Source organism: Pelodiscus sinensis, chromosome 5, assembly GCF_052426305.1.
Source record: "Pelodiscus sinensis isolate ZL-2025 chromosome 5, ASM5242630v1, whole genome shotgun sequence".
NCBI lineage: Eukaryota > Metazoa > Chordata > Testudines > Trionychidae > Pelodiscus > Pelodiscus sinensis.
This window is the reverse complement of record NC_143056.1, coordinates 47,880,813-47,905,226: the sequence shown is the minus strand read 5'-3', so window position 1 is coordinate 47,905,226 and position 24,414 is coordinate 47,880,813. Positions and strand designations below refer to the sequence as shown.

At 42.2% G+C, this 24,414-nt stretch overlaps 1 protein-coding gene across 6 annotated transcripts in view; it reads right to left on the bottom strand.

Moving 5' to 3' along the window:
• The window catches only part of RALGAPA1 (Ral GTPase activating protein catalytic subunit alpha 1), a 236,491-nt gene that overhangs the window by 29,395 nt on the left and 182,682 nt on the right, over nucleotides 1-24,414 (bottom strand). For all 6 annotated transcript variants that reach the window (XM_014570781.4, XM_014570783.4, XM_014570782.4 and 3 more), the window contains 2 exons: nucleotides 16,936-17,094; nucleotides 14,454-14,581 (listed from right to left, as the gene is read on the bottom strand). In XM_014570781.4, the coding sequence (XP_014426267.3) occupies nucleotides 14,454-14,581; nucleotides 16,936-17,094 (287 nt within the window). The remainder of the gene's footprint in view (nucleotides 1-14,453; nucleotides 14,582-16,935; nucleotides 17,095-24,414) is intronic.

The following is a 24,414-nucleotide window of genomic DNA, read 5'->3' as shown; positions in this document are numbered from 1 at the left end:
AATAGGTAAACGGATACACAAATATTAGATAATCAAATATGAAGCATGAAATTATGCATAGGCAACTGTATAAATTATGCTATTTCTATTTGATTTTTATAACAAGTTCTTTTATGCAAAAACACATGAAATAAGTATGAGTTTTCAGCTATTTTCCCCTTCCTTATTTTGAGCAGCAATTAGCAAAGCAAGCCCTTCACCCCTCCTCCTCTGTGCTGTCAAGCTGTTCAGAGCAGTTTGCAACCTTACAATGGTACTATTGTGAACAGTGTCTGGGCTTCCTTCCCACAGAGAGTTAAATGGGCAGTTTCTGCTGCCCATGATTGGTGTCCAGTGAAACAATACTCAAGAGCCAGGTTTTATCTACTCCACGCCAAAGAAGTGAAGCCAGGGAACCCAAGCCTTCATATCATGCTGAACCATATGCCAACCCTGCTGGCCCTAAAGGTTTATCACTAAGAATCAGGATTCATCATGTCCCTTGTGAAATTTCACTTCACATACCTTCTGTGAAATGCATGGCTTTGCTGAAAACTGAACCTTTTTCCACAATTGGCAAGAACAGATGGATGGTAACTGTGGCTTTGAAAGTGGAAATTAAAAGATTTTTTAATAGCAAGCATTCTTATATGTTCGAGAAGAGAATCATTCAGAAGAAAAAAAATACATTTATGACCCATATTATTAGGATGCAATTAATCAGCAATTAAAATATTTTTAAAGTATTCCTAAAAAGTGTCTAAAATATAATGGAATTCATTTTATTAGGAGGGCAAGATTAGGATTCATGCTCTCCTGACTCTCACAGGGTAATTCCAGTTACTGAGGAACTGATGTTTAATACTTATTTTATAAGAATGTCTTTAGTTCTTCTGGAAGATATGTGGCATAATGGTGTGTGTATAATTTACTGGTACCATTTTTGGATTACTTAAGGAGTACAGTTATATACAATTATCTGGTTCTAAACAGATAGTTACATAAACACACAGATTTCAATATATAGTTTTTTTTCTTAATTGCAAAATCAAGAAGTTGGAAGAAACAGAAGATAAGTAGACGTTTAGATCCTACCCATTTCAGCTTTTTAGTAATACATATTTTTAAATCTCTTGGCCAATGCAGGATGGTATGAGTTAACTATGCGTGGATCTGCATATGATCATCAAAATAAATAGATTTGACAGTATTCTCAACCAATTCAATGAAACATTATATCATAAGATTGCTGCCTGTTAATTTTGTTAAATACAAGCAAAAAAGTCATTTGATTCTCAGAATCATAAAAAGCAGGATACACATCTTTTGCATACCCACAACTTTTCTAGTTTTTACCATATTATTCCTCATTCGAATTGTATGCAAGGTCCAAGTCTATTATTGTTGATGATGACCTGCAAAGGGTTACAAGAATATTTATGCCCTTTTTTTGCTTTCCTGTCATGTATAAAAGAAGGCTTATGTTTTTATTTGTTTTAAAATTCTGGTTGGGTTTCTTTTAAACCTTAGAACTATCAGAAACATCAAGTTTTGCCTTCCTCAGTTTTGTTGGAGGACTTCTGGGAGACATCAAGGATGTTTGCACAAGCTATAACATTTAAAAGAGGAAAATGTTAAAACTGTAACAGAAGGCTTTTGTTATCCAAAATAATAAATTAATAATGTTAAACAGGTATTAGCAAAATCTGTCAATTCCTGTTTATTACAATGAGATCATACTTCCTAAGAGTGAAATAGCCATCTCTCTTCTTACAGAAAGAGAAAATGCTGTATTTGTTTTTAGAAAACGATTGCAAATATATTTTACAATGTTGTAATTAAATAATACACTGATTTCAAGAACAGTATATTTACATTTCCAACTATGAAATGAAATATTAATTTTCCAACATACGTGGGCTAAGTCAATCCACTAAAAAATTGAGACAAGAAGGATCTATTATACAAAATTCCATCAACTGTATGAAAATATGTGGCTCCTAAATATTTTATTTCTGTAATAGAAACTGACCAGTGGTGCCAGTAGCCCACCTTGAGCTTTGTGAAGTAGCCAATTATGCTAGCAGAGAATCAATTTTGCCTCATTTATATTTGGCTCTTTCATCTCTTTCCAACATGTCTCTTGGATCTGGATAACAGAACAAAGCTGTGTTTCAAATTCAGAAACAATGATTAAATACCTGTGTTTTTCATATTAAAATTGTTACATTAAATTAATGCTGATCTAGCGAATAAAAAGAAAAAATCTTGATAAAAATTTTTGAGTTTGAGGAGGAGCAAAGTTTTCAACTTTTGATAATTTCAGTTAGTTACCTTCTAACATCCTTTGTTCTGAAGAAATAAGCAAAGAAGAAAGTGAATTATTTATGTATTCTTACAGAAATACACATATACTTTATATACATACATACACACACACACCCCTCCCAAAACTGCTTTTGCAGCTATTTGAAGTGTCTGTATGACAAACACCAAGATAAGATTTTAAAAACCAATCACAAATGTTGGTTCAATCTCTGGTCTTTAGTGGCTAAAATTAAGGCATTTAAAGTGATGCTTTGGAATTATTCATTGGAAAAAATTCTACTCTTTCAACAGGTTACTAATAAATGATGTCTGAGAACAAGCTTGCACCACCCTTAAGGTCCAATTGTTACTCAAAGCACTGCCTAATCTTGCTCCCTAGTGTTGCATTTTAGCTCTAATTGCATGATCAAGCCAATAAATTGGACTCAAGGGACAAAAAACCACTATCAAGTACCAACCCTGACAAAACCAAAGGTTGCAAGAAAATGCACTGCAAACACAAGTAAGGCAAGACATGACAAGCGACGGAGAGGTATCAAAGCCTGAAAGACAGTCATCAATACTGACAGATTACTGTAATTCTGGCTGTCAGGATGATCGATTTAAGCAGCATATGCCAATCAATACGCTCCTCATTTACTGAACAACATTAGATATATAGTTAGGTAAGATGTCCCTGAGATAAGACAAACTACATTTAACGAACATAAATAGCACAATTTATGCTTTGGAATCTTGGTCATTTTTATTTTTAAATTGGGAATAAAACATCTCACAGTAATACAATTATCCATACAAAATTTAGCTTACATAGTTTTATCGTTTTGAATTTTCACTATTTATAGGACTACTGTATCATTTGAATATATTCTTAAAATAGCTCACTTCTAACATAAGATCCTAAAATGATTTATTTGATTTTAGAATTTTTAAATATAAAATTTCTCATGAATTAAAAGATGTTTCCTTTTCTTGAGTTTTCAAAAGGTTTGCTGCTCTGAGTACTTGAGCTGACTTTGGTTTACAGAAACCAAATCCTTCCTATGTACCCTTCAGTATTCCTTTTTACAACTACTCATTATTGTTTAAACTGTCCATTTGAAATCAGTGACAAGTGGACATATTATACCATTTAACTCATAATAGAAAACTACACAAAATGGTTTGAACTTTTATTAGAGTTAAACATAAAATAGTTTTAACTCCACTACTGCTCTCTAATATTTAGGTAAACTTGTTTTAATGCAGCAAGTTGTACATTTTGCTTGGTGCTTTGAAACTGGAATATCTGAATTGGCTATTAAAAATAATCTGATATGGACTTAGACCTCAATTTTTTAAAGAGTAAATAGTTTGATTTGCAAAATATAATAATTTAACTTTTTAAATTTTGAACAGTTAATTGTCAAAATTACCCATGGCAATGTGCTAGCGAGTCTGCACAGAAAATGCTTAATTGTTGTGATTTTTTGCTTGGACCTGGGAAGCAATTTCCTTCATGGCAAAGTGTGATGAACTTTGAACATAGAAATACAGAACACTGGAATAGACCTCAAGAGGTCATTGAGTCCAGTCCCCTGTCCTCATGGCAGGACCAAAACTGTCTAGACCATCCCTGAGATGTCTACCTAAACTGCTCTTAAATATCTCCAATGATGGAGATTCCATAACCTCCCTAGGCAGCTTATTCCAGTGTTTAACCACCTGAAAGTTAGGAACTTTTTCCTAAAGTCCAACTTAAACCTCCCTTGCTGCAGTTTAAGCCCCTTGCTTCTTGTCCTATCCTGAGGCAAACAAGAACAAATTTTTCTCTACTCCTTGTGACAACCATTTAGATGCCCAAAAACCACTATCATGTCCCCCCCATCTTCTCCTTTCCAGATTAAACAAGCCAAATCCTTCCAGTCTTCCTTCATAAGTCATGTTCTCTAGACCTTTAATCATTCTTGTTGCTCTTCTCAAGACCATCTCCAATTTCTCCACATCCTTCTTGAAATGTGGTGCCTGAGACATCCTGCCTTCCTTGGCTCTTCTATTTGGATTATGTAGCATAAAAAAATCCCTTATGATTAGGGTTCTTGTGAATTTTCACCTAAAATAATGTAACTGGAATTTTTCAGATATCTCCATCGGTGGAAATAAGTGGAAAAAATCATAATCCCTGAACCTCTAAAACGATCTCAGTTATCCATTCCTCTCCTTTGGTGGTGAGAGAGAGTAAGTGATGTACATTTTACTCCATGTATTTATGCCCCAAACACTATTGAACTGTTGAAACCCCACAGCCAAATCTTGGCTGATCCTGTGTTTTTAGAAATATGGTGCAAGTCCAGCAGTTTGACAAAACAGCAGCAGCATTCAGTACAAAGGCAGCTACAAGAGGATGAATCTTTCTCTATTTTCTGGGGAGGCCACAGTGATCAGTGAGAATTCTTCTCTCACTATTTGGGGATGGGAAAGAGAACAAGTGCCCCTTATTACATTTATATTGGGTATACAAATATTTATGCAAAATATGATATCATTTGAATACAAAATGCTGATTTTTCCTCTTAGACTGGACAAACATGGTAGTTGGAAAAAAAAGAAACTAGCATTACCAAAATAGTGTCCTTCTTGCCTTCTACTTTTATATTTTTATGTTAGTAGTACCAATGTTTCAGAAGAAGCCTATGACTAGGTTAATGAGCAATAAGCAATTCCAGATCATTCAAGACAAAAAACCTCAGCGTATTTCAAACTGTAATTAAAGTTGTTCAGATGGTAAAATATTTTGTCCATGTTATATTTTTTTATATGGTTAAAAGGTCATCGAAGACACAGGTTGGATTTTTATAGTCCAGACTTCCGTCATCTGGCAACATGTATGGTGCAGCATCCTCATGGGTGCTCCGAGGCTGGAGCACTCATAGGGAAAAGCTAGGCTCTGCACTCAGCAATTCCTCCCTCCGCTGTCTTAGAACTTCCAGAGCGCCACAAATAGCTCATTTGCAGTGCTCAAGCTCAGGGAAGGAGGGGGAAGAGCAGGGATTGGGAAGACACTTGGGGGAAGAGGCGATCTGGCTGTGGAGCCCTGCAGCAAGGGGCCAGGAGCGCAGCATTGTTGCTGGGGATGCAGCCCGGCAGCGTTGGGGCTCAGGACACTCTGTGCCAGACAAGAGACGTTGGCTGTGTCTACACTGCACCCCTTTTCTGGAAAAGGGATGCAGATGAGACAAGTTGGAATTGCAAATCAAGTGGAGGATTTAAATATCCCCCGCTTCATTTGTATAAACATGGCTGCTGCTTTTTTCCAGCTCGGGGCTTTGCCAGAGAAAGGCACCAGTCTAGACGGGATCTTTTGGAAAATAAAGCCTTTTCCAAAAGGTCCCTTATTCCTCTTAAAATCAGGAATAAGGGACCTTTCGGAAAAGGCTTTATTTTCCGAAAGATCCCTGTCTAGACTGGCGCTTTTCTCTGGCAAAGCCCCGAGCCAGAAAAAAGCAGCAGCCATGTTCATGCAAATGCAATGAGGCTATTTAAATCCCCCGCTGCATTTGCAATTCCGACTTGTCTAATCTGCATCCCTTTTCCGGAAAAGGGGTGCAGTGTAGACACAGCCATACAGTCTTTACTAAAGAACCATTATTCCTCCTACATTGATTTCTCTGGCATAGAGGAGTTTCCTCTATTGGTGAGTACATATCTGTTATGACAGGTCCTAAAACAGGAGTGGGCAAACTTAGGGCCACAACAGAGTATGGAAATTGTAGGGAGGGCCATGAATGCTCATGAAATTGGAGTGGTATCTGGGAGGGCGAGAGGACTCCATTTGGAGATGCAGGCTCTGGGGTGGAGCTGGGTATGAGAGGGCTGGGAGCAAAGAGTTAGAAGGCCAGGAGAGGGCCCTGGGCTAGGGCGGAAGGTTGGAGACAAGGTGTGTGTGGGAGGGCTCTGGCTAGAAGTGTGAGCTCTGGTATGGGGCTGGGACTGAGGGATTTAGAGAGTTGGAGGGGGCTCAAGGCTATACTTACCTCCCAAGCATCTCTCCCAGAAACAGCAGCATGTGCTCCTTCCAGCTGGCTCCTACATAGAGGTACAGCCAGGTGGCTGTGTGTGCTTCTCCTGCCCACAGACACTGACCCTGCATCTCCCACTGGCCATGGTTCCCAGCCACGGTGTTAGGAGCAGCACACAAAGATCCCTAAACAAAGGAGGTGCAGGGGGGATGTGTGGCTGCTTCCAGGAGCCATGCAGAGCAGGGTTAGCCCCAGTGGGGGCTTGAGGGCCAGATTAAAATGGCTGACAGGCTGGATGTGGCCTATGCGCCATAGTTTGCCCACCCATGTCCTAAAGCCACAGATTTCTCATTATCCAACAGTCAATGTAATCCAATCTAGTTCAGGCTCCGCACTCTGTAGTCTCCTGGCAAAATGGCTTCTCATGGAGCAGGGTTCACAGTGCAAAGGAGGAACCTCAAACTCAAGTCTGCAATAACCTGAACCATTCTGCCCAGTGGGTTTGGGAAGAAGTATGCCATATCGTGTGGCTGACTACTCTGTTCACCAGCTCCCAATCTGTGGATTTAGACTGCTGCAGAGATTCTGCAGGATCTAGAGAAAGGAGAGAGCATCTTGTGGAGCTTGCACTAACTCATTCTAAGCTTTGGTCTGTTGGTTTCAGCTCCACTTATGGAAGATGATGATGGATGGAAGAATACTTCTATGAGTTATTAAAGTTCATTTGGTTAATATCCTCCAGTTCACTGCACATATAACTATCTTAAGGTTATGATTTACATTTTCCTCCTGACTATTGGTCTTTGTTACCTCTGATGGTAGGACAAGAAGCAACGGGCTTAAATTGCAGCAATGGAGGTTTAGGTTGGACATTAGGAAAACCTTCCTGTCCTGGTTAAACACTGGAATAAATTGCCTTGGGAAGCTGTGGAGTCTTCATCATTGGAGATATTTAAGAGCAGGCTAAATAGACATCTATCAGGGATAATCTAAAATAGATGGTGCTTGATCCTACTGTGAAGGCAGGGGACTGGACTTGATGACCTCCTGAGGTCCATTCCAGTTCTAGTGTTCTATGATTCTATTCACAAAAGCCAACCTGAAAACTTAACAGATCAATATGAACCTTTCTTAATTGAGAAAAATGTGACCCAGAGTTTGAATTGTACAAAATTTCTCAGTTTATGATAAAATATAAAAAGCAAAGTGAAGTAATATAAGATAAAGATGGACCATCAAGCATGGAAAGATTATCTGAAAGCAGACTGTTAGTCTAAGAGATGCAACAAATATGAGATGTTTTCCTACAAAGTGCTCTTCTCGGCAAATCAGTAAAAAGCATATCAAATAAGACTCTCTTCATTAGAAGTTTGAATTTTACAAGTAACTTTGAAGTATTTTCAATCTTGAAGTAAAACCTCAAAGCATTATCTCATGAATAAAACAAATGATGGAAACAATAAATACTCAAAATGAATGCGGAAAAAAAGATGTAGGGAGAAGAGTGATGCTCCTTGTATACCAATACAATTTTTTCATTAAAACCATTATGGTGAAAGGCTAAAAGTTTGGTACAATGTTAGCATTCAGGAAGAAAACAAGTATTTAAACATAGAAAGGCTAGACAAAACTATTTCTCCAATCATTTAACTTCTTCCCTCCCTCTATCCCTTCCTATAAGGTTTACTGATATTGTCTCCTGTTCCCTTCATTTAAAAATGTTTAGGCAGAATTCTTAATGGACATCAGCCCACATTATAAAAATCTCCCCAAAAAACATTTTTCATGCTTGCCACTCATCCCCTAGCACAGAACTTCAAGAGCAAGATCATGTTATTTAAGATCTATATATATGGCAAAATGATGTGGAAAGATTCAAATAATGCCTGTTTCCAACACCTAGCACTAGCTAACAGCATAAGACTGTTATGAGCAAAGTTTATCAAAGTAAGCAAATTATCTATCTTGGGTAGCACAGTTTTTGAGTCAAGAACAGAACGATCCCAATAACTGTAAGCCTACATGCATGTTTTCTGAAACATTCTCTCCATGAAAGCTTATTCTGATATAATGGAAAAAGAGGAAAGGTGGGGGCTAAGCAAGCAGGTGAGTAATGGGCTAACTCAGCAATCCAACAGCATTACATGTACTACCCCATGGATATAAAGATCCTAGATTGATCATTTGCTCTGATGGTGGCCACAGCATACTAATAGTATGCTAAGCTGTTGGGGAGAGAGTGCCTTTCGTTAGTTTGCCAGGAACTTTTTGGGTGGAACCAAGAATTAAATTAGTGGCACGGGAAGAAGCAATACTGAGCTTTACCTGTCCATAACACTGACTCTTTGAGACAAACATTTGGGGAGTGGCAATAAAGCCTGGAACTTCAGGGAATCAAATAGTTTTGGATAGCTAAGAAATTGAATGGGTCTGAGGAAAAATTGTAAAATAAGAGACTCGGAATTCCTGACTGACCCAAAATGAAATTTGTAACGGCTTCTACACTGGCACTATGAATTAAAACAGAAGTCCAACATTCTCTGACTTTACCAAATTCAGGTTTGCTCACTGAACTATATGGAAATCCTTGACTCCATATTCTCACTTATAGATCTACAAATGAGCAAGACCACTCAATATCATCACATTCTACGTATTGGCCCTACTTATCGATAGGTAAATCAGAAACCACAGAGTTTGAACATTACATTGTTCTTGAGACATAAGCTGAACACCAGAAGAAAAAAAATCATCTATACTTGTATGATGCAAATATTGAACTTAAGCTTCCTAAGCAAGTTAGAAAACCTAGAACGGAAGTAAATTAACAACTGTGGGTTCAAAATGAGTAATTTAACTATACCTCAAGAGAAATGGCCTAAATGAAATTTAAAAGCATGTTGATCTTGGGAGAGGGGACAAAGAAATAGTTTTTAAGACTAGAAGGGTCCATTATGATCATCTAGTCTAATCTCCTGCATAACACAGGCTATAGACTCCAAGTAATTTCTGTATCAAGCTCATAACATCTGTTTGTGATATAACATGTTTTAGACAGACAGCTGGCTGATCTTGACTAAAAGGATTTCAGGTAACAAAGTAAATTATTTTAATGGATCTTACTGATAAAAATGTGCACCTACTTCTAATTTGAATTTGTCTACTTTCAGTTTTCAACCAGTGGCTCTTTCTTTTGTGTCTTATTCTGTTAAGGAGCCCTCTTCTATCAGAAATTTCTTCCTTGTGTAGATATTGATAAGAAGAAGGTGGATGAGGTAATATCTTTATTAGACCAACTTCTGTTGGAGAGAGACAAAGGGCTTTTGTCTCCTTCACCAATAGAAGTTGATCCAATAAAAGATATTACCTGACCCACATTGTTGCTCTAATCCTGGGACCAACACAGTTATAACAATACAGGCAGTCCCTGGGTTACGTACAAGATAGGGACTGTAGGTTTGTTCTTACGTTGAATCTGTATGTAAGTCGGAACTGGCGTCCAGATTCAGCCGCTGCTGAAACTGATCAGCGGCTGATTCCAGGAAGCCGGGGGCAGAGCAACTCTGCCTCAGGCTTACTGTAGTCAGCCGCTGGTCAGTTTCAGCAGCGGCTGACTTGGGGACGCCTGGGGCAGAGCAGCTGGGGTGCTGCCGGGTTGGTCCAGTAGCGCTGAGGAGCGGTGCTGCGGGACCAACCCAGCAGCGCCCCAGCTGCTCTACCCCAGGCGTCGTGGGCAGAAAAGCCTGGTCTGCTGGAGGGGAGGGGTCACTAGCTGCGCCCTCCCTCCCCCCAGCAGACCAGGGAGACGTGGAGCAAAGCCGCAGAGGACGCCCGCAGCGGGACAGCCGCGGCGTGCCTGGGCTGTCCCACTGCGGGCGTCCTCCGAGGCTTTGCTCCCCGTGTACCTGGTCTGCTGGTCAGATCAGGGAGACGGGGAGCAAAGCTGCGGAGGACGCCCGCAGCGGGACAGCCCAGGCGGACCGTGGCTGTCCCGCTGCGGGCGTCCTCCGAGGCTTTGCTCCCCATCTTCCTGGTCTGACCAGCAGACCAAGGAGACGGGGAGCAGCTTTTCTTGCCCCAGAGAACGCGGGTGGCGGGACCGCGACTCATCTGGACGTCCCGCCGCTCCCGTCCTCCGGGGCGAGAAAAGCCCCGTTCGTAACTGCGGATCCGACATAAGTCGGATCCGTGTAACTCGGGGACTGCCTGTACTGTAAGCAAAATGGTAGTTATTTATAGCCAGCTCAAATCACCTCTAAATCTTTTCTTGAATTAACTGAACAGACTGAGCTTTTTAAGCTTTTCTTAGATTGGAAAACATTTTACAGACCCTGAATCATTCTTCTAATTCTCTTCTGAACCATTTTGCAGTATCTTTTTTGAAGTGTCGACATCAGAACTAGAGACAGTATTCCAGTAATAGTCTCATTAATGCCATACATTGAGGTATTACCCACTCCCATCTGATATTCCCCGATTACATATCCAAGGATCATGTTCACACTCTTAGTTACAGCAATGCATTGGGAATTCATATACAATTGATTATCGCCCATTAAAATAGCAAAAGATTTTTCAAGAGTGATACCTATAATAAAAGCCCACTTGCAAAGCAGTTACAAAAATCTATACACAAACAAACCATAACATTTTGTAACAGAAAAACGCTAAAATTACTGAAATCAAACTACATGCACCTAGACCAGGCGTGGGCAAAAGGGATTGATCTGGCCCTCGGAAGTCCTGCTGCTCCCCTGTCCCCAGGCCAGTCAGGGCACCCGGCACTTAAGAGTCAACCTGCACATTCCTTGCAGGATGGGGGCAGGGCGGAAGGACACTTCACATGCTCCCCTCACTTCCAAGCCCTGATTGGCCTGGGAGTGGAGGAAGCGTGCAAAGTCTCACACAGCTTGGTATCAGCTGACCAAAAGAGTACTCAAAAAATGCCTTCCAGGTAGCATATACTACATATTGAAGAGTGTCATGGCATGGTGGGTTAATTATCAGATTAGGAGTTGTAGTTTTGCATTTTAATCATGGCTTTGAAAAATCTTCTCTCAACAGCTCTCTCTATTTCTCCATCTTCAGAAAGGAGGAGAGAAAATACTCACCTACAAGACTTGAAGAATGTCTGACACGCATTTGCTAGAACAGTCTGTCATGATCTGCTTCTTCAAATCCCAGTCTAACTTAATTACTATTGCCACATCTTCTATGTCATCAATACATCACTATACTACCCCCAATTAAATCTGACTCTGAGGTACAAATAAAATAAATAAATAAATAAATAAAATCAACTTGGTTCCTGCTGTTTGTGGGTTTTTTTTTAAAATAAACAGGGCTCTCAAGCTGCAATGGCCCCACTTCATAAACCTCTCCACCTTGACCCTCTGCTCCTTTCTCCGAATTACCATCTGAAAAATGAAGGATCCAACTAGTCTGGTCTCTTTTATCCTCCCTTTTATACAAAATAGATTAGTATTGTCTGGACCACTCTACTCCCTTTTTCTCCCTGTCCCTCCTGCTAAAGGAGCAGCAAGAGGGTTATCCTGCTCTTGTCTTCTCCGTAGAAGCAGACGGGATTCACAGCCCAACTCACCAGGGAAAACATTTTATTTATCCTAGGAAAGTAGGTTTTTGAAACACTGCTCACAACCCTCACAGAAGAGTTTGCATTTACAGTAGATAAAGCTTTTTAATCTTCAAAGTATTATGAAGCGTACTGAACATGTTATTCAAGTTTAGGCAGATGACAATTCACACTATGTTAGCAACTAAATAACATAATCAGTTAAAACTGGTTCCCAGTACATGCTGGATGGGAGTACAAATTCCAACAGTATACAGGGAATTCCTTTCATATTAAAGCAATGCTAATTATTTAAAATTATAAACATCCATATTTTACTAGTGACCACTGTGTAGAATAATGATGTATATTAGTAGCTATAATTGGGAGCACAGAACCTGCAAACTCTATAGGACTACTTGTGGTACACATAATGTTCAGATCTTGGGACAAATTTCAATAAATAGAATTAATAAACCTGCAGATTATTTCTGTGGGATTTTTTTTATGTGAACAATAATAGCCTCAAAAGCTCACATATATTGCTACTTTGCATAGCATAAAGAAGGCTGTTTTTTCAAGGCAAATAATATTCAACAGTTCTCCTGTTTTGTTCAGCACACTCTTACGCCCCAGCTCTTTTGGAAGTCTAATGATGGCAACACAATTAGAATTCCTAGTCCAAGCCACTTTGAGACTAAAAATAAAAGTTAGACCTCTTCAAAAGTGAAATAATAGTGGGCATGCATCTCTCAAAAGAGAGAGACCCCACATACATCACTAAATGTGATCAATGTGTTACACCAATATCCATCTATGAAACTATATCATCAAATCAAATGGGACAATAAAAGCAAAATTACATTACTACTACAAAGTCAATTTCTGAAAGAATACAGGCAGTCCCCGAGTTACGCGATCCGACTTATGTCGGATCCGCACTTACGAACGGGACTGTCTACCTGGTCTCCAGCAGACCAGGGAGAGGAAGCAAAGCGGCGGAACACGGGGGCAGCGGGCAGCCCAGGCGCGTCTGGGCTGTCCGCTGCCCGCGTGCTCCGGGGCTTTGCTCTGCTTTGCTCCCCGTCCCCCTGCCAGGCTTTGCTCCCGGCGGCTGTGGTACAGCAGCTGGGGCGCTGCCGGTTGGTCCCGTAGCGCCGCACTGGGCGCTACGGGACCAACCCAGCAGCACCCCAGCTGCTCTGCCCCAGGCGTCCTGATTCAGCCACTGCTGGTCAGTTTCAGCAGCGGCTGAATGAGGACGCCTGGGGCAGAGCAGCTTGGGTGCTGCTGGGTTGGTCCAGCGGCGGCGCTACTGGACCAACCCAGCAGCACCCCAGCTGCTCTGCCCCAGGCGTCCCCAAGTCAGCTGCTGCTGAAACTGACCAGTGGCTGACTACAGGAAGCCCCTGCCCGGGGCTTCCTGGAATCAGCTGCTGATCAGTTTCAGCAGCAGCTGACTTGGGGATGCCTGGGGTTCTTAAGTTGAATCTGTATGTAAGTCAGAACTGGCGTCCAGATTCAGCCACTGTTGAAACTGATCAGTTTCAGCAGCGGCTGAATCTGGACGCCAGTTCCGACTTACATACAGATTCAACTTAAGAACAAGCCTACAGTCCCTATCTTGTACGTAACCCGGGGACTGCCTGTACAGAACATTTGAGTAATAGTTTATCAACTGATAAAAGCAAGGCAATAAATCTACACTCCTGGTAAAAGCTAACATACAGACTTGAAAAAAAAAATCTTAATTCAAATTTAAACTCTCCTATTCATTATTTAAAATGGATTCAACAAGAACATACATTTACTCTGTCAAAATAATAACAGAAGACGTCAATCTTGGAAAGTGGAGAAATGCAAAAAATCCACAGACCATTTACTATGTGATGATAAATGGATAAAGTATGAAGTTATACCATATTATATGGTATTAATTTTTAAGTGGATTAGCTTACCTTATTCTTTTATTTTCACTTCATTTCGTTCTGGAAACTTATTTTCTTAGGAGTTCCTTGTTCTAAGGTTTACAGAAATATACAATTCCACCAGGAAAAGGTAATAACCTTTTCAGATGTCTCTACCATACATGTCTATGTTCCTCTGACGATAGCATTGTGTTCTTAATCGCATTTTGCAACCATGTATCAGGTTCCACAATAATCAAGCACATGAGCAGCAATAATAGAAAGTCAATTTTCTCTTTTTGAAACAAAAACAATACCAGTGGAATTGAAAAAGGAAATTACATAATACTAACAATGAACAAATATCTACTCTCTCTAAAGGAACAAGTTGCTAACAATACAAAAAAAAAAAAAACCCACGCTATTTTTGGAAAAAATCTGTATACAAAATGAACTTGTATGTTAAACTTTCATTCCTTATTTAATAGCACAAATGGGTCTTCTCATTTGGGCAATTTTAAAGCATTAATTTGAAACTTCTTAAAAAATCAGTTTGAAATATATTTCCTGAATTAAGTTGATAGAAATCTAAGATCTAAACAAAAACATGACATATTTTAGACCTGCAAAGACAGTGTTATGTGGAAACTGTACAGGTGAAAAGGATACAAGTTTTGGTACAATGGAATCAGTGATTTCAGTGCTCGGCTTGCATTTATAGCAGTCGCACAAACCATAATAGGAAGAATTTTTCCATTAACAATAGATCCATCGAAGAGAGGACCAAAGAATGGAACCTGAATCAGAAATTAATAAATTCAACCCTAATATGAAATCGCTGCTATAACAATTAGCAATCAGCATTAACAATGGAGTACTCATCTACTCTTTTTCCTCCTCATCTCTGGTTAATCACAATTATTCATGATAGACCTATTCTTTCATGAAAATGCATAGCCATATAACTGCATGATATCCTTGGTAACAGATAAAGCAGAATGTGCAGAAAAATTAAGTAACCATTTGAGTATTATGTCTCATCCAGGGTTATTTTCAACACTTTCTGCCAAAAGCCTAATAGTAAATCAGATACGTGCCAATTAAGAAGTTGAAAGGCTAGGTGAGAGGAAATGATTACTCACTTTAAAAACAACTACATTTTTAGATACAGCATGCAACTATAGTGTGGAACCATCTATATGTGCACATAACTGTCATTTGACTGTTACTGAATCTTCATTCACTACTCTCTCCCTTCCACCATCCCTTTTTTGTTCTCACTTTTTATATCATATTTACAATCAGTATGTATTTTTTGAAGCAGAAATCAATCACATGTGAAATCTTGGCTCTGCTTCAGTCAACAGGAATTATGCTGTTGATTTGAAAAGGGTAAGGATTTTACCCCATGTCTATACTTTGTACTTAGCATACACTGGGAGCTAAGTACATGATTAATAAAATCAGTGTGAATGCTTTCGGCTATGTTAAAAAATTCAAGTATGTTTAGAAGTGGAAGGCCTGACTCCCTATTTGCTCTAAAATATTTCTTTCATTGCGGTATTCATTATAACAACTTCCCGCAAAGATGCCAAAGCTTGCGTATGCATGGACATTATGGACCGATATATGGCTAACTCCCAGATGTGTGTGCAAATTCAGGGTTTGCATACACAAACTTATAAGCATTTTTTGAAGTCAGGTTAAGACTAACAGAAAGTTTGATCTTTATCCCCAAAAGTCCACAGAATTATCTGGATCTAATATTTTCACATTTTATTTTTCACTGATTAATTAGCATCTTGACTCCTTTGTTGCACTGAAGCGACTGCGTGTGGTTAACCGGCGATCTGTGGAGCACCTTCTGCAGTGTTAGTAGCTAAAAACAAGGTAGAGACCTAAGTAGCAACAGTTACTGGAGTTACCACCACAAAGATTTTGTATAACTGCAGAAAAGAAGACATTTGTCCAATATGCTTATGATATGACAGCTACTCAATAAGAAGTCTAATAAGATGTGATTCACATTATAAAAGGGTTTAGTGCAGTATTTTTTTCATTACTCATGCCATGGCTCGACTTTGAGAATACTGAAGTTACCTAGTTTCATTGGTGAAGTCATTCATGTTCCATTTAAGAAGATGCTTTTAGAGCAAAGATGTTCCCTTAAAGCAATTACAAATAAAATATGGCAAGAATGCAACCCCTCATATTTATGTAGTAAAAAAAATGTAGTTTTAATTAAAATATGTGCATCCTTGATAGTACCATACCATTTATGGCATTAGTGTCATACTCAATGCTACTACCATACCACACTGAATGCCATACGGTCTACTGCTCATTTCTCTCACATAGCATTTTAGTATTAATATTTATAGTAAACAAAATGCAGTCTTGTAAAATATAAATATGTAAAACCATGCCACTGATATCACACCTATAAATTATACAATTCAACCATTCATTGCTGCTTCCTCTCCAACAGCTGCTCAAGCCGCCACTGACAAGTAGATCTGGAGCAGTTAATGAGCGTGGCTATGAGAAACAGATAAAGAAGGCAACCACACTTAATTCCCCAGGTCAAAAAGTATTTAAGCATATTCTTTACTTTAAGCAAGACAAGTAATCCCACTGAAGTCAACATATTTAAATAAATTCTGAAACTGGGTCTGAATGCCTGTGTGGTTGTCTAAAGAAAGGTCAGAAATGGCTGTGAGAAAAAGGAAAGGAAAGCAGAAACACTGAATGGAGCAAGAAAGAAGAGAGCCTGTTTAGGGCATGGATTTTGGATTTGGATTTATGTACTAATACAATAAAATAAAAATCTAACGAACCAGACTAATTTAATTTAATCTAATCTCAGAGTTGAAGTGACTACATAAAATACTCTACCCTTTGTTCTTGCAATTTATATTAATTATCAGAATTGCTTGATGGGATTAAAAATCTTTTGTTTGCAGTTGTTTATTTTTTTCTATACACTGCACTCTGTATACATGACTTCTATGTTGTGGCTATTACTACTATCATAATTAAAGGAGGATTACCTTGTTGGATCGATATATCACACCATAAAAAACATCAGCATATATCTAGACAACTCACAAGTTAGTCAACACATGAGGAAAAGCAAAAAAGAAGCTCCTACCTCGGGTTTTTTCATGATCTGGATACTGAACATGTGGTTTTTCATTGGATAGATAACAATAAGGACATCACCGAATTCTGTAGGAATTATTCCTCTCCTGTAGTCTCGAGTATGCTCTGACCAGACAATATGCACTTCATCATTGCCTAAATGTCTTAGCTGGAAAAAGAAGGGAAAAATGAAATAATTTCTAACAGATGAATACACAGTACTTCAGCTGTTCTGATATAGTCCAGCCTGGCATGCCAAATGCCAGTCAGAATTTGTGGGGTACAGAGAGGACACATCCAGACTTACTGCAATGCCATGATTCAGATGTAAGGCAAAGCAAACATTCACAATGAGGTCTGTATTAAGTATGTTCATATCATATATGACTTTAAATGCACAGCTATGACAATATAGACTATTTCCAAGTTAAATCTACATGTTTCCTTAATAAAACTGGTAGAAGATGCTCAGTGGCTTGTATCTGACTTATGAAAATACATTAAATCCTCACAACAATATTAATAGGGACTACATTCATAAATGTAAAACCATCCTTCTCTTGCCCAATTGTAAATGGGCATCAAATAAATAATAATCACAGAGAAGACCATAACTTGGATTTTCCATGTTCCCAAAACCACTGAAACAACATATATATTTTTTCTTGAACTTGAACACCCTTGCAATTTTCAGTGACCAGAAGTTTTGTGATAAACAATTCAAAATGTGCACCAATGAAACTACTCTTGCAAATAATATACTAAGTTAAAAGAAATATTTTAATCCATTCAGGGTTTGACTTTCAAAACTGTTCACCATTTGCTTAACTATGCTTCATTGAGAGTGGCAAAACTCCAATCATCTTCCAAGCACATAGAATTAGGCCAATGATGAACACTTTTGAAAATCTCAACATTATACTCCAGAATTCACCTATTAAAATCTGTTATTTTCAGAAAAATCATTATAAAAATGGCATGAAGTAGCTTCACATTATTATTTCTCAATGTATTTTCTGGTCCAATGGGTTCAGTGTACAGATAAAAAGATGTTTCATCCCTCTTAGTGGCAGCCCTGAAAAATCAACCAGGCATCTGAGAACAGCTTCCCCCCTCACCCATCATCACCAATAACAAAGGTTGTATATGTGACAAATTAGGTCTTCAGTTACACCTGTGCAATCCCAAATTATACCACAGATGACATCTCTGTTGGCCCATTGCCTTCAGTTAGCTTGTACAGTTTTATCTGATTGGAATTTAGTCAACTACTATGTTGATAATACTCAAGGAACAGAAACCAACTCACTGAACTATGCTGGCCCTGCTTCCCTGAAAACAAACACATACACACACCCTCCGCCTCTCCTACAAACATCTGTTAAATAAGAAAGGGCCACTTTAACACAGTTATTTTAAGAACATATCTGCACCTTAAATAAAAGAAAAATCTATGCAGCATCTCTGGATAATAAACAGATACTTCTCAGGAGAGGATGATTTTGATTTACTAATATAATCTACAAATTTCCTAAGACACTATTTAGGATTTGCTTAAAATGGGGCAAATTTTAGAGCCTAAATAGGTTGTTAGTTGTCATCTTTGCATTACAAGATTGTGCTTTTGTTTGTTGGTTTGTAACTGGATAAAAGAGTTTTTAAAATAAAGATTCAGTGAAGGGTGGCACTTACGTTTCTAGCACAGTGGTTCCCAACCTTTTTTATACTGCAGACTAGCAAACCCATTCACAAACTTTTGGTGGACCACTTACATTTTATTTGCATATTAGCACATTCATTATGCAATAAATGAATATGCAAATAAAATGTTACTTGTCCACCAACCCAGTCACCCGCTGACCCAGTCTTGTCACCGAACATCCCTCTACTTGCAACCCAAGAACCCTCCAACCGTGTCCAGTCAACCCTGGCACTCTGTGTCTTTGTATTATTAAACCTGCCAAATACATCATATGATATCCCCTACACCCCACTAACCCTATTACCTCACAAGTCTGTCTTGCCAAGTCTGTCACCCCAGTGTCCACCGTCTCATGCTTTCCAACACCTCCTACTGTAAACTTCCTTATTTCAACCACCTCTGTATTTTCTGGAGCCTGTTCTGCATCCACTGTCACTATCAACCTTGGCATGCCGTGTCCCAGTGATCCCTGACTTAAATTGACAACCTTCCATTTCCCCAGATGCTGCCAAACCACTCCTGCTCCCTGATCTTGCCCCACTACCCGTGATGCCCCTTGCTCATCGAACTCCATGACTGCCTGTTGTGCCAAACCCTGATTCTGCCCCACTGACCCTGCAACTGCCTGTATAAGCTTGGAAGCTCCCCAAATCTCCTCAGACACCCTCAGATCTGCTACCTCTTGAGACCACATGATCTGTGCCACACCTTGTTCCATAACCACTGATCCTCTGAAACCCACCTCTCTTGCCCTTTGACCTCTACCACCTGCCCTCCCTCAGCCCAGCCCTCCCCCTTAACTTCTAACCCCAACCAAGCCTCTTGTGCTCCAGTGCCTAACACTCTTTGACCCCCACCCCTATGCCCGTGCCATTTGACCCTTTAACCTCTGATCTCTACAGCCCATGCCAACTCCCTCTTGTACCATGTCCTCCACACACCCTCACCCAACACCTCTTTGCCCCCACCCCTACACTTCCCAAAGCAAGGCTGCCCCCTGTGGGGAGCGTGGCCATTACTGCTGCATGGGAAGGGGGAGGGGCCGTTGCTGGCGCACACACTCCCTCTTCCTTTGTCACCCCTTTCGCCCCAAGTGTGCTTCATGTTCCCATGGGTGGAAGCGCAGCACCCTGGCTGGGCTGCCATCTTATCTGGGTGGAGCAGGGGAAAAGGAGAGAGGCACCTCCTGCTCTGCCTCTTCCGGCTGCCACCTCAGCCCCAGTGCTGCCACCAGTTGGCTTTACCTTCGGCAGCCACTGTATCCCGGCAGCCAGTGGTTTGCAGCCCGGCACCAGTCTGCAGACCGGCAGTTGCTGTTCTAGCAGACACGGAGAATATTCTTGTGGCCCAATATTGTACAGAAGTTAGATCTTCTGAGTGTCAATTCCTGTCTCTGACAGAGACTTCTTGAATGATCCGGAACAAGTCAATTCTCTCTCAGGGCCATGAAAACAGTTACAGGTTGGACCTCCCTGGTCTGGCACCCTTGGGACTTGACCGATCCTGGACAAGGGAGTTTGTTGGACCGGGGGTGGGGGGGAAGGGGAAGGGGGGAGCACCAGCCTCTCCCGTTCTGGTGATCCTGCTGGCTTTGCTGCCCTGTGGGCTCTGGTGGTCTCACCTGCTGCAGGCTCTGCTAATCTGTGGGCTCCAGCAGCCCTACTGGATTCACTGACCGGCCAGCTGCAGGCTCTGCTGCTTCGCAAGCTCCAGCAGCCCTACTGGCCAATGAGCTCCATTCCCAAAAGTCAGTAACCTCTGTCACTGGAGCTTGCTGGTCCAGCAACATCTGTGGTCCTTCTGGACACGGATGTTGATGGAACAGAGAATCCTGGACCACGGAGATTCAACCTGCACTTATTCTACAGTGACTAATTCTTCAGGATCTTGTCCATACAGAGTTGCACTCTGGATGTGCATGTGTCCAATGCATGCAAAACTGCATTTTTTGTAAATAGTGTCCATTGGCGCCACACCTGCACCCTAGCATTCCTTGTATCACAGAGGATAAAGCAGGGGTGGGCAATAATTTTTGATGGAGTTCCACTCCAAGAATTTGGTTAAGTGGTCAATGGCCACACTCTTTCATGATATTAATGGAGGGGATGCAGAGTCCTGGATGGGGGCTGAGTGCGTAAGGGAGCTCAGAGTAGAGGACTGGGGTGCAGAAGGAGTCATGGGATCTGGGATGGCGTTTGGGTGAAGGAGGGGTTTGTGGATTGGCATATACAAGGGGGCATGGGTGCTTGAGAGGATTCTGACCTGGGGAATGAGTGTAGAATGGGGTGCAGGGGTTTGGGTTGTGACCGAGGGCAGGAAGGAGTTGTGATCAGTGTTCCCTGGAAACTGAGCACTCAGGCAGCCACTTAGGAGAGAGTTAAATGCTGCCCAGCGGATTAGCAGAGTGCCCACAGCTGGCAGCATGTGTTTCTAATGGAGGTGCACATCTGCACATGCTTTGGTGCACATACAATTTATTCCACACATGGACTGAAAAAATTAGAGGGAATACTGTTGTGATCTGGGACAAAGGTTTGGGGTGTAGGGTCTGGAATGAGATTGGGTGCAGGAGCAGGGGTGCAGAAGGTTTGGGTGGCGATGTAGGGCAGGGATTCAGGAGGGGGAGCAAAGGATTGGGGGGGGGAGAGGAGGAACTAGGGTGCCAGAGGCAGGCTCTGTCCAGGAGATGCTTACCTAGGGGCTTCCAGCCAGAGCCCTGCAGGACCTTCACGGAGGCTCCATGCCTTCCATGCCCCCCTCTGCCACTCAGAGTGGTCAGTTGCAGGGCCATGTGTTCTTTGCATCCTGCAGTGTTGGTACTTTGTGTGCTGCCTGTGCTGTAAGCATGGCCCAGGCAGCTTCCATTGGCCACTTACTGGCCAATGGGAGCTGCGAGATTGTGCTTGTGAGGGAGGAAGCATGTAGAGACCTTCACCTCCCTCTAGTGTGTAGGGAACACATGGCCCTTATAGCTGGCCACTCTCGGTACTTGGGAGGGAGGAAGCATGTAGAGACCTTCCCCTCCCTCTAGTGTGCAGACGACACATGTCCCTCACAGCTGGCCTCTCTCAGCGGCATGGGAGGCAAGGAAGGCAAGGAACATGGAAGGCAAGGAACCTGTCCAACGCTCTTGCTAGGACATGGGCCATTTTTGCTTGCCTCTGGTATAAAGTGTGAGGTAGCTGCAACCCATGCTCTGTTCCTTCAGTCAGAATCCCATAGAAGGAAGGCAGGCTATGGTATCTGTGTGAAGAAGCATCGTTACAGCAGGGTAAGCTCTGGTTCTCTGTTTAGTAAATGTCCATACAGATTCAACTCTCGGTAACCTACAAGCAATTACCTATTTGCCTGGAAGTGGATAAGAGAATTTCTATTAGAATAAAAATTGTAAGAATGTCCTACCAATGCTGCAGCATTTTGCCTAGATGCTTGTACCAAGGAACAATGAATGGTAAGTAATAGAACTGTACAAAGAATTTTCTCACCAGTCTACCTTCCAGCAATATGGCTCACCATCAGTTTGATCAGGATCACCCACAACATCTAAATAGGGTTACCAGGTAGAACCCGCCAAAAAACCGGACGCATTTGATCATGGGTGGGGAAGAGGGACCGTCTGAGAAGGGGGGGGGGGGGCGGAAAGCAGAGCTGGCGGGGGCAGAGAGGGAGTTCCGGGGGCCGCGGGGCTAGCCGGGAGGAAGGGGAGGGGCGGGAAGCAGAGCTGGGGAGGGTTGGGGCCCAGAAGAAGGAGGGGCGGGAAACAGGGGGTGCAGCCACTGGCTGCAGCCAGAGTCCAAGGTGCCGTGCCCCCAACAGGCACTCCCTTGAGTTGCTCGTAGAAGCCGGGCAGGGGTGGGGGAAGGGGCTGGGTGCCACTACCCCACCCGGCTTCTGCATGCAACCAGAGGCTCCCAGCTGAGAGGCAGGGCTGCGATTCGTGCTGGGAGCCTCTGGTTGTGTGCAGAAGCCGAGCGGGGGAGTGGCTGGGAGTCCCAGCCCCTGCCCCCTCCCGGCTTTTGCATGTGACCAGAGGCTCCTAGCACCAATTGTAGCCCTGCCTCCCAGTCACTGCCCCGCCCCGCCCCGCCCGGCTTCCGTCTGGAGCCCAGCCGGGAATTCAGAAAATACCGGACATTGCACATGTCCGGTATTTTCTGAATTTTTTTACCGGACGGTGCAAATACCGGACTGTCCAGTAGAAAACCGGACACCTGGCAACCCTACATCTAAAGTGTTCAGTTACTTATCTTTCATCTAGAAGACGAAGCAAGGGTTCTTTGTCCCTTTCCTTAGATTCTAATGAAGCTTTCAAATGGATGCTTCCCAAAATAAAGTCATTCAAGCTCTGAAGAGGACAATATGGAGTTTTCTTGTGAAGGAAATTCCATACTGGTTTCTTGCCCTGCTGATGTATGTTTGGTCTCACGCAGTCTGCTTCCCCTATGGAAAGGGCTGGTGAAAGACATCGCTGGGCCTTGAGCAATGGGGGGGCCCTTTTGGGTCCCCAGAAGAAGCAGGGCCTTCAGTGGAAGGGGTGGGGCAGCCAGCCTCCAGTGCTGCTTGGAGACCATGTCAGGTCTCCCCTAGCCAGGCATGCGGCTCTGGTAGAGATTTAAAGGGTCTGGGGTGCCAGCTGCTGTTGCCACGTTAGCATTGACTGGGCCCTGAGGCAACTGGTCTCTTCGCCTCCCCCGTCAGTGGCCGTGCCTGAGGGTTTTGATGGTTGTAAGTGGGCATCATTATCCCTCTGTGTTTACTTCTGAGGGAGGCCACACTTCCTTGCAGTTTGGTCTGCTAGAGTACATTCAAAACAAAGAAAAAAGGGAAATAGTGGTACACAGTGGGCCCTGGACTTCAAGCAGAGGCGGCTGCAAACAGTTTGGGCTCTGGTCAGTGGTCAGGACAGTGGTTCTAAGTTATAAGCCTAGCCTGCAAGCAGGGTTGGGTAGTAAACTATCAGAGCTCTAGCCTGCAGTCAGGCAGAGATGTAGCTCCAATTACTGTTTATGGGACTCTGGCAAGCGTGAGCGTCAACCACCGTCTATGGGGCTTCAGCAAGGGTGACAGAGGAGTGCAGGTCTTCTGGCCTAAAGAAGGGGCATGCCGACACCCCAAGGGTGGGATGGCAGGGGGATGTGGGTGCATAGAAATCCACCTTGTCCCAGGCCCAGGGACCAAACAGTGGCACTGAAACATGCTAGGTTTCTGGTGTCACCATAGCCAAATGATAGTCTTGTTACTCTGGGCTGCTTCCTTTCTGCTTTGAGTTGTTCATCCAAGAAGTGGATTTGAGTTGCTTGAGTTGATATGACTCTTCTTCAGTTGCTTGAACCATAAGACTATTGGGGGAGGGGAAGGAGGAAAATTTTGACAAAAACATTCATCTGGTGCGGACATAGAGCCCTCAAGAGACCACAGTCCAGGTCTTACTTGGTGCCAAGGGTGTGGACTGTATTGTCTCGGTGTGGCTCGGTTGTCTCACTGCAGAGCAGATGGTACTAAAGTACTTTGTGCCAGGAGATTTGGTGTCACGGTCAGTGACTTGCTAATGGTACTTGAGGCAACTCAGTTCTTGGTGCGGGAAAGAGCCCACTGGTGCTGGTTTGGGTTTTGGTGCAGATACACAGAGATGGGACACCATTTCTTTAGGCATTTAGAAGAGTGAGCTTTAGGGGAGGCTTTCCATCCCCCCATTTAGAAAGAGGGTTTGTTACTGCTCCTGATCCCAAGAGTGATGCTCCTTACTAGAGATGTTAAAATGAGTTTAAGTAAATGCGTAACCACTAA